This window comes from Panicum virgatum, chromosome 2N (genome assembly GCF_016808335.1).
Source record: "Panicum virgatum strain AP13 chromosome 2N, P.virgatum_v5, whole genome shotgun sequence".
Classification (NCBI taxonomy): domain Eukaryota; kingdom Viridiplantae; phylum Streptophyta; class Magnoliopsida; order Poales; family Poaceae; genus Panicum; species Panicum virgatum.
Genome location: NC_053146.1, coordinates 56,644,856 through 56,655,147, shown reverse-complemented (window position 1 = coordinate 56,655,147; position 10,292 = coordinate 56,644,856). Strand labels below are relative to the sequence as shown.

General features: G+C 47.5%; 1 protein-coding gene across 1 annotated transcript; it reads left to right on the top strand.

Moving 5' to 3' along the window:
- Window positions 1-222: 222 nt before the first annotated feature.
- Window positions 223-3,239, top strand: LOC120658438 (signal peptidase complex subunit 3B-like). The gene is made up of 6 exons (XM_039936719.1): window positions 223-482; window positions 689-736; window positions 847-909; window positions 1,303-1,356; window positions 2,227-2,313; window positions 2,831-3,239. The coding sequence occupies exons 1-6, from the start codon at window positions 357-359 to the stop codon at window positions 2,954-2,956; spliced, it is 504 nt and encodes a 167-aa protein (XP_039792653.1). The 5' UTR covers window positions 223-356; the 3' UTR covers window positions 2,957-3,239.
- Window positions 3,240-10,292: the final 7,053 nt, after the last annotated feature.

The following is a 10,292-nucleotide window of genomic DNA, read 5'->3' as shown; positions in this document are numbered from 1 at the left end:
CGGCGGCGCTCTTCGGCCTGCCTGACTCGTGTAACGAATGGGCCCATTTTGGCCCATTTGCGCCGCGACGCTAGTGCTGACCTGTGTGTGACTGACTGCGCCCCCTCTTCGGCTCTCCGTGACGTACCGCAACCAATCGGTGCGCGCCACGTCAGGCTCGCCGCTCTCACCGACGCGTGGGTCCGGTCCCGTCACGAGAATCTGCGCCCCTCTCTCTTTTCCATAAACTGTCAGAGAAAAAAAAAAGAGGAGAGAGATAGGAAGCCGCAGTGAAGTCGCCGGCGCCGCCGCGACAGGAGGACCCGGCGATCTCGACGGCGGCCCCGTGGTGAGGGAGGAAGCGGAGGCGCGGCAGGATGCACTCGTTCGGGCACCGCGCGAACGCGGTGGCGACGTTCGCGGTCACCATACTGGCCGCGATGTGCTTCGCCGCCTCCTTCTCCGACAACTTCAACACCCCCGCCCCCACCGCCTCCGTCAAGGTATCGACCCAGTCTCCATCGATTTCGTCCCACCCGCCCTGTGCGCGCGTGGGGATTCCGCCTCCGTGCCGAGGCTTGATTTGTGGCAAGGAGCGTGTGCTGCTCGATCTGCCCTGCAGACTCTAGCCGATTAGCTCGTCCGCCGGCCGCCCTCGCGTGAAATCATTTGTTGTGCTGATGCGACGCCGCTCGTTTCAACTGCGCAGATCTTGAACATAAACTGGTTCCAGAAGGAGGCGAACGGCAACGACGAGGTAACTGATCTCCGCACCCTTTTTTGTTCTGCAAATTGACCGAAACCACAACCAGCGAGAGATTTCTTATGCCACGAATTCTTTACAACTGATGCCTTTGTTGTTTTCAGGTTAGCATGACGCTGAACATCTCGGCGGACCTTTTGTCTCTGTTCACGTGGAACACAAAACAGGTAATGTGTATTTGGGGGCTTGGGGCTCTTCATTCCCTTTCCCATCAGTATTCACTGTTTGTGCAATTTCTAAATTTTAGTCTACTAGAAAGTATGGTATCAGCTTGTACAAGGTCTACTGAAACATAGGATTTACTGGAAACTGGAAAGTAACAGGAATACAAATACTCAAGCACAGGAAGTACTTGTCTTTTTAGTGTCCAAGATTAAGTGAGAATCTGTGCCTCTGAATTTTGGGGTAATTGTATATTATATTAGTTTACTGTTCTCATGCAATGATACTGTGGAAAATATAATGGAAATTTGCCATCATAGATCAATTATAGTATATGTGGAAAATACAATGCTCTCCTGCTTCTGTTGCTTAACTTCACTTTCGTTGGATGATTGTAGGTGTTTGTCTTTGTGGCGGCTGAGTATGAAACTCCCCAAAATTCTTTGAATCAAGTAAGTCCCGTCGATGGTTATACTAAGTTGATACCCATTCCTGTGGGGGCATTACTGGTGTTTGTCTTTGTGGCGGCTGATACTATTATTAGTTACTATTAGACTTCAACAACTGCCCACAAAGGCATGAGTTTTCTGCTGGGGACAGTACTGCAATTTCATGCAGTTGCCATTCGCTTCTGAATTGCAGTAATGATGTTATATATAACTTAACTTCTTAGTCTATTCGTCAACATACCTATGGAGCTGTGGCAGATGCATGAGTTTTTCGCCAGTATATGTAAATCTAGATGAACTTGAAATTTATCACTCTGTTCGTTTGGCTTGTCAGCCTACCAGCCAGTAGTACTATTCTCTCATACTAAATCAGCACCAGCCACCAGCTACCAGCCAGTCAGCAGTACTGTTCTCTCACAACAAATCAGCACCAGCCACCAGCCACATCCAAGCGAACACAGCGATGTCACCAGGAAACTCAGGACTGTTAGGTTAATCAATGCATGTCCTTCTAAAGCCAGCTGAGATAAACATGGTCAAAAACTCAAAACAAACATCAATAATTGGTAAAACTTCTAGCCTGATGCCGATTGGCCCAAGTTACCGTTTTACTTCCTGATCGATAGTGTACATGATGTTAGCTTGATCATTTGCATGAGTAATTCTATTTCCCCAAATTTTTTGTGAGAGGTGTGAGAGTATACTCTATGTTTCTGTGATATAATCTTACGACTTAATGGATTCCGGTACCAGTATGATGTTCATTCCTACCCTAGTGAATCATTTGATTGCCTGCTGATATTCTATTATATTTCAGATTTTTTCCTCTTATTATGCAGTACTGTAACTGATTGTATTTGGTTTATGTGACAGGTTTCCCTTTGGGATGGAATTATATCTGCAAAAGAGCATGCCAAGTTTTTGATCCATACTACAAACAAGTACAGATTTATTGACCAGGCAAGCACATTACTTAGATTGAATGCCGATTTAATATAATTATGAAATTTCATCACTGTGACTGGTTGATGCATTTTGGTATGATTATTCTGAAATTTGAATAGATAAAGATTTTTTTTCCCTTTTCATCATATGGTATTGAGGATCAATACAATACACTATACATATAATCAGTCCTGATGCCTGAACCATGCATTTACATGGCTATATTTTTTTAATGGAAATTCTTAATCTAAGTAAAATCTAGTAGGCACATTAGTTGGCCCTGAACCCACTCCCATTTCCATCTCATCATCTTTTGGTCCTGACAGTAACTTTGGATAGCTAGTACAGATTGATCTTTTGGTTGATAGGAGTATCAATTTCCTAGTTTTTGGACAGTTGTGTTACATTAAATGCTCCGTTCATTGCTTCAATGTGTCCGTGCTGTGCATCACACATGTACTGCAACACACGATCCTACAGAGATTGCATTGAATGTATGATTAATGCCCTCTTTATTTTTATTTCATTACAGGGAAGCAATCTGAAGGGCAAGGAATTCAACTTGACAATGCATTGGCACATTATGCCAAAGACTGGCAAGATGTTTGCAGATAAGATCGTTATGACAGGTTATAGGCTCCCGGAGCAGTACAGATAGTCTGAAAGATCCTGAACATCGAAGACTGGGAGCAGAGACCTGCAAGAAGTTTTAGTAGCAGTGGCATAGCTGATACTGAGCCTTTTGTTCTAGTCTATGACGAACATGTAATCTTATGAGCTTGTACTTTAGCTGAAACCGGGCGAAACAAAGTTGTACTTTTGCGGAGATATGTATTTTCCAACTTCGTTTCGTCTATCAAAAGTTGATCCGGAACTTGTTGAAAGCAGTGCGTTCCATTTGAACTCTGATTCTTGTTTATAGTAGAGTCCATTTCGGTGAACGCAGATGTTGCATTGTCAGGTTGTTACAGGGAAAGACATGGATCCGTCAGTAATGTGAAAGATCATTCTCTACTCTACCTCAGGTTCAGAGTGTTCCGGTGATCTGAATATTCAGACAACTAGGGATTGATTCTCACCACTTGTATCAGCCTGGGATCTTTTTCACACCTGTTCTTCCAAATCGATGCTGCTAGTAAGCTGCAAATTCGAAGAGAGCATGGAGGTGGTGTACTGCCTCTCTTGGCCCGTCCTCCAATCCTCACAGCCCGATGCTGCTCACCGTGCCCGCTTGAGGTTCGTCATGACGCCACAGTGCCACACCTACCAGTTTCCGCTCACCATTCACCCTGGCGACACCGTCCCCCTTCTAGCTTCTCCGCCTCCTTCCTCTCCGGGCACGATCTCACTGCGGCAGATCTTAGGTTTATGAATCTTTACGCCAGTTTGGTGTTCCTTTGGCAGAATTTTGAACTGCCTTAATAACAGAGTACAAGTCATTGTTTGTGCCATGAGCCCAAGATCTTTGCAATTTAAGGCAGATGATATGTATGTCCTTAGGACATGCTTTAAATTTCTATCTTCATCAATCATGACGATATTTTTAATATTGCTTTGAGGTACTCCCTCCTTCCCCGTTTATAAGGCATGGTGGAACATGACACGGTCTTCTAAACAACACTTTGACCATTTATTTATCATATATTATATCACTTTTGATTATAAACTTATAATCATTGTAAAATATATTTGATTATGAATCCAATCATATGAAATTTGCATTATAAAAATAAAATTTTAATAGTCAAATTATTGGTCAAAGATGACAAGGTTTGAATCTTGATATACGTGTATGCCTTATAAACAGGGAAGGAGGGAGTACTTCTCTGCGTCCAAAGTAGCCAGGTTTTCATGACTGCAAATTTTGCTCATAACGTTACTGTATTTAATCATGCATTTGACCAAACGTGTGCAATTTTTATCCCCTCCTATGTGTTGCCCTTGCTGACTTTTGTTGATATCGCTCTGCAGGTCAATTTCCGCATGAGATACATTACATAGATTTGTTATGTGTTTTTTATACTTGAAAGAGTCTGCTTCCCGGTTGTGAAACTATTCATACAAAACATATTCTTTATTTTCACAAAGCTGGTAGCCGTCTGTGATCTGCATACACTAGTTCTTGTTTTGGTTAGATTTGGTTTGTAAGTTGCGGGCTGCTGTGCTTTGTAATCGGACTAGGTTCTGCGTATGTTGTTGGTTTAGTCCATTGTTGGAGGATGGGATTGGTGCCACCCTCCCTTTACTGGTATTTTATCTGGTCCTGCAATGTGCAAGCTCAGTTACGATTATACTCCAGTTACATTTAGATTTCATTGTCAAGTTTGAAAGAATGAAAAAGTAAAAAAGCACTTCAAGTGTTCTGTTGAGCTGTTTTCGCTTCCAACTTTGGATTGTTCCTTCAGGAATCTCAATTCTCATGAGAGCAGAGCATTCGAGAGGATATATGTATATACAGCCAATGTGGCCTGGACGAGGTTTAATTTGGTCGGGTGTTGGGTGTGGTTAGTTGTGCTGTTGCTGGCGTTACTGCAACATTGAGTTTGGGTTCACACGCCAGCAGGGAGGATGGTGTTGCATAAAGTAGATGAAGCCAATGCAACCAAGGCCACATATATGATGAGGCTGGGAGAGAGCACTGGCACTAGTATACACATCCGCACAGCACTGCATCTCCTGGCTCCTGTGGTCACCAGTGTCACAGCCCGTGGGCCATTTGGCCCAGACCGAATGTGTGACACTATAACAAAAAAAAAAAAAAAGCTATTGTAGCGCCGCGGTTAGCAGCGGTACAGTACTTCCCAGTTTAGTCATACCGGAAACGGAACTAGAGGCAGACCAAGTTAAATATCCGGTCGCGAGAAACTAGTAACTCCGGATCGATCTTTTTGCGCGAAGCGAGGACGAAAACTCAAGAGAGTTAATTAGCAGGTGTGGTCTACTCAACGTGTAGAGTAGATCTTAGCCGTTATCTCGGTCCGGGTCGTTACAGGAGTATCAGAGCCGTACTCTCGCGGTTTCACGCCACGTACGGGCAGAAGTGCGTGTACATGAGCACGTCGGCGCGTGGAAACACAGATGCCAACAGCATGTGGACGGACACACATGGGCTGCTGGCAGTGAACCCACGGACGTGGCACATGGGATTGTTAGCACTAGACGTATGGGACGCAGCCCAAGAGAGGTGATCATGCTCCTTTGTCCCGTATGGGTAAACTGATTCGATGTCTCGACGAGGACGTCGAGTCCTCAACCGGGGGTGATTGTCACGGCCGTGGGCCGTTTGGGCCGGACTGAATGTGCGACACTGTAGCAAAAAGCTGCTATAGCGTCGCTGTTACTGTAGCGACGGCATGGTACTTCCCAGTTTAGTCTCATACCGGAAATGGAACTAGAGTCAGACCAAGTTAAATAACCGGTCGCGAGAAACTAGTAACTCCGGATCGATCCTTTTGTGCGAAGCGAGGACGAAAGTGCAAAAGAGTTAATTAGCAGGTGTGGCCTACTCAATGTGTAGAATAGATTTTAACCGTTATCTCGGGCCGGGTCGTTACAATCAGGCTTGGGATTCACGGTTGGGGTTAGGAGGCATCAGCAAATGGCAGCGATGGCACAGCTACCCTAAAGGTTTTGTAAGCGCTATCCAACTATGAAGTTAGAAGGAAGAAGGTGCGTGTGCCCATCCTCACGAGTCACGATGGGTTGGATTGGCAGCAAAAGCGTTGGGTCCAATGCAATAGCAACAGCGATCACGAGGTCTCCGATTGCCTGATGGGCCTGCATTGTCAGTCTCAGGGCTTTATGTGAGTACTTTGGTTAATACAATTTGGAAAGGGAGGGCCATTTTACTACCCAAAACAATTCACTTGTTCGCTTCACTCCCGAAGAAAAGTTTGGCTCGATTACTTTTGTAACAAACAGTTATATATCCTATTTTTCTTGAAGTATTTCTCAAACACATACCGTATGTTCTGTATCATCTCCTAAATTTTTTGTTGCTGAAATAATTTTTTTATTTCTGGAAAAATGGTCAAGTTTGAAAGAATGGAAAAGTAAAAATACATTGCAAGTGTTCTGTTCAGCTGCTTTTGCTTCCAACTTTTTGGTTTGTTACATCAGGATTCTCATTCTCATGAGAAGAGAGCATTCGAGAGGATATATGTATATACAGCCGCAGTGGTCTGGACGAAGTTAAATTCATTTAGTGGGTGTAGTTACTTGGGTTGTTGCTGACTACACTGTGCTGCATAAATGCTACTTGCTAGATGAAGCGAAGGCGGCCAATGCCATATATGTGGGAGATCGAGAGCACTGGTGCACATCCGATCCGCACATCACAGATGAGATGCATTCCGTGGTCATCGAGCTTGGGGTTAAGAGGCATCAGCAAATGGTAGCCGCGCATCAACAATTGCTCTGGAAGTCGTGTGGGGGGTGTGGGCGCCATCTAACTATGAAAAAGATAGGAAGACCGTGCGTGTGCTCGATGGGTCGCCGTGAGGAATGTTGAGTACTCTATCATACTTGTGATGAGTGAATTGTCAACCGTGCGGTGTGATCGTGCGCTTGGTCTTTGGATTGCAGGTACACGGGCGTCGAGTGTCGACGGGGAGCTGCCGTGGAGGTGATGTGCCCGATGGACCGTGCGGTGGACGGCGGTGAAGGGCAGCCGGGACCGGAGCTCAGACCGGGCGGCAGCTGTGGCGTCCACTCCTGGATCGAGGGCGCAAGTGGCGACGGAAGACTGGTTTCTTGGTTTGCGCTACAAAACCAAGGAGGCGGATGGCGGTTGAAGACGCCAAGTCGTGGAGGCACGGGCGTCGGTCTCAGGACTGACGGAGGCGACGGGCGTCTAGGGCCGTCAGAAGTCCGAGGTGGGAATGGCGTCTAGGGCCACGGCGTGAAGGCGGGAATCTTCCCGCGCGTGAGGTTTTGGCGGTTTTCTCAAAACCGGCCACCTTCCCGGGTTTCGCGGACCCTCCAAAACCGCGGACTGGATCTTCATCAAGACGGCGGCTTCGCGGAGAAGACTTCGTTTCGAAGAAAGAACCTCCACCGTCGGATGAGATCGTGTACAGGGGGTGCTGCAGGCCAACCGGTCTGACCGGTCCCTGGCACCAGTCTGACCGGTCTAACCAAACGGTCTGACCGGTCCAGCGTACCGGTCTGACCGGTCACGCGGGTATATATACCCCTTCACTTGTGTTAGGTTAGGTGCGGCTTTTGTATTGTGTCCGTGAATTGCTCTGTTATCCAGGCCGCCGCCCCCTGTGTTCCTCTCCCTCTGTTCCTCTCTTTAGAGTAGATTTTGTCCATGGATTATTGAGACCTTGTGTGGGATTTGATTGGGAAAGGAGGCCCTATCCTCCTCGTGCCCTCTGGGATTTTGAATCGATTCAATCCCCTGGTTTTTGTGCCCTTGTGTGATGGATTTCGATTTCATTTTTGGTGCACATGATTGCGAGGATTCTACGAGGTCTTTGTTGTGATTCCCGTGCTGCTAATCATGTCCCAAACCCTCTGGAATCACGAGCTTTTTGAATTGAAGTTCTTGAGTATTTGAGAAAACCCCAATCCCTTTTGATCTCCCCCATAATTCTCAAGATTCGTTGATCTTTAGGACGAGATCTTTTGGGGATATGTTCACGAGGCAGGGGTGAAGCAATCCCCCAAGTTTCATCGTTTTTCGTGGTCGTTTGGTCGAGATTCACCGTTTGAATCAAAAATTTTCGGGGTTTTCTGGGTGCCACCGGTCAGACCGGTCTGCTAGATCGTAAACAGCAGCGACCGGTTAGACCGGTCCAGTACACCGGTCAGACCGGTCCTGGCAGATCAATTCTGCAGCTTTCCCAATTCGCTTCCGATTTGCTTCGTAGTTTCGCTCGCTCATTCGAGGCCTTTTGTGTTGGTTTAGTTTTTCCATAGCTATTCCAAACTTTGCCCAGAACGCTTGAGGGCTTGGGAGATTTTTCGGGAGATAGGCCGACGGTTCAAATTTCGAATAAATTTTGATCGGCTCCCATTCACCCCCCTCTGGTCGCCGGCTTCGGTCCCTCAATTGGTATCAGAGCTTGGTTGAGGTTTTCAGTACCTTAACCGATTCGAAAACCACTCAACGACCATGACGAGTCTTGGTAAGATCCCGGTGTTTTCCGGCGAGAATTATGCCTACTGGAAGGTTCGCATGAGAGCCTTCCTGCAGAGCATGGGAGCCGATGTCTGGGAAATTACCACGAACCAGCTTTACGAGATGCTTGCTGTTCAAACCACACCTCTCCAGGTGACCCAGCACGAGGCTAACACCAAGGCCGTCGATGCCTTGTTCGCCGGCATTTCTCGTGCGGAGTTCTCACGCGTCCAGGGTTTTCAGGAAGCCCACAAAATTTGGACGTGCCTTGAGAAATACCACGAGGGTACACCTCAGGTGAATGCCAGACTGTTCGAGACTCACTGGCGTGAGTACGAGAACTTCACACAGGAGCCGGGTGAGAGCATTGACTTGATGTTCAGTCGTTTTCAGTCGATTGTGAACAAAGTCAATGCGAACAGATCTGCTGGTGCCATTGAGTACACAAAGCACGAGAAGGCTCTCAAGTTGCTCTACGCACTTGACCGCTCTGTGTTAGATCTCAAGGTGAACACGATCATTGAGTCTGCAGGCTATGAGACTCTGACTGTGAACGAGCTTTTCAGCAAGCTCAAGGCCACGGAGGTGGATAACCAGACACGAGCCAAGCTCAATGGTGCCCCTCCTTCCAAGAGCGTCGGTCTTGTGACTGGCCCAGGTGGATCGAGCTCTAATGCTAACTCTGCTCTTGACTTTTCTCTTGCCTCTTTGCCTTCTGTTTCAGATGAGCAGCTGGAGACGCTGGGCGACGACGACTTGTGCCTCCTCATCAGCAAGTTCCAGCGCGTCTACCACAATAGGCAGAGGAAGAAGAACCTCGGGTGCCCCAAGAAGTCCGGCGGTGGCCAGAACAACTCCTTCGACTACTACCGCCACCGCGACCACGATGAGGGAGGCTCCAACAAGGAGCGTCGGCGCCACAAGCACCGCAGTCGTGACCGTGGAGGACGCTTCGACAAGGAGTCGCTCAAGAAGCGCTTCCAGTACAAGGCCAAGAAGCGGGAGAAGGCCTTCCTGGCGCAGCTCAGCGACCTTGACAAGAGCTCCGACACCGACCACTCTTCTTCACCGACCTCCGACGACGACGACAAGAAGAAGAAGAAGCGGGACAAGGAAGCCACCGACTTCATCGGCCTTTGCTTGGCGGCCGGTCGGCGCAAGAGCTTCTGCACCATGGCGGGCGAAGCCGATGGTGCTTGTGCGTCATCAGGTGGACATGCTACACCGACGCACTTCGGCTCTTCTCCTGGATCCGAGAGCGATTCAGAGGTAAACTCTACGATCGACCTGCTTGATACAGAGGTTAGGGAGTTGTACGCCACTCTCGACAATCAGAAGAGGCTGCTTAAGGAAGCAGCTAGAGAGCGTAGAAAGCTTAGGGCTGAGCTGGCTTGTGCTAGGGGAAATCTAGTGAGGATGAGCGCGCTGGCTGCATATCTCACATGAATGATCTTGTTGCTCTCCGTGCCAAGCATGATGAGAACGTCGCGAATTTAGATGTTGCTAAGACTTCGCTTTCTGACGTGTCTCACGAGCTAGCCAAGGCCAAGCATGAGCTTGAACTTGTCAAGGACGCTCCCATTGTTAGTGATGTGCTTGAATGCGATGAGTGTCATATCTTCAAGTCTGATCTAGCCTCTTTGCAGTCCAAGTTTGTTACTGTTGTTTGTGAACTAGAGGAGCTTAGATCTAGGCCTGCTTTGCTTGGCACTTGTAAGTTTTGTCCCACGCTTAGGTCGGAGCTAGAGGAGAAGAACACTTTGATCAAGTCTTTTGGAAAGACTAAGGTTGTAGAGTCTAGCCCACCTATTGACTGCTCTGTTTGCCCTGGTTTGATTGCTGATTTAGATAGTCTTGCGGTAGAGAA

Excerpts from the sequence above, each read along its gene's own strand:
- LOC120658438 (XM_039936719.1), top strand. The coding sequence starts at position 357 with ATGCACTCGTTCGGGCACCGCGCGAACGCGGTGGCGACGTTCGCGGTC. Across the intron at positions 737-846 it reads AGGCGAACGGCAACGACGAG|GTTAGCATGACGCTGAACAT; the intron begins GTAACTGATCTC and ends TGTTGTTTTCAG. Across the intron at positions 2,314-2,830 it reads AGTACAGATTTATTGACCAG|GGAAGCAATCTGAAGGGCAA; the intron begins GCAAGCACATTA and ends ATTTCATTACAG.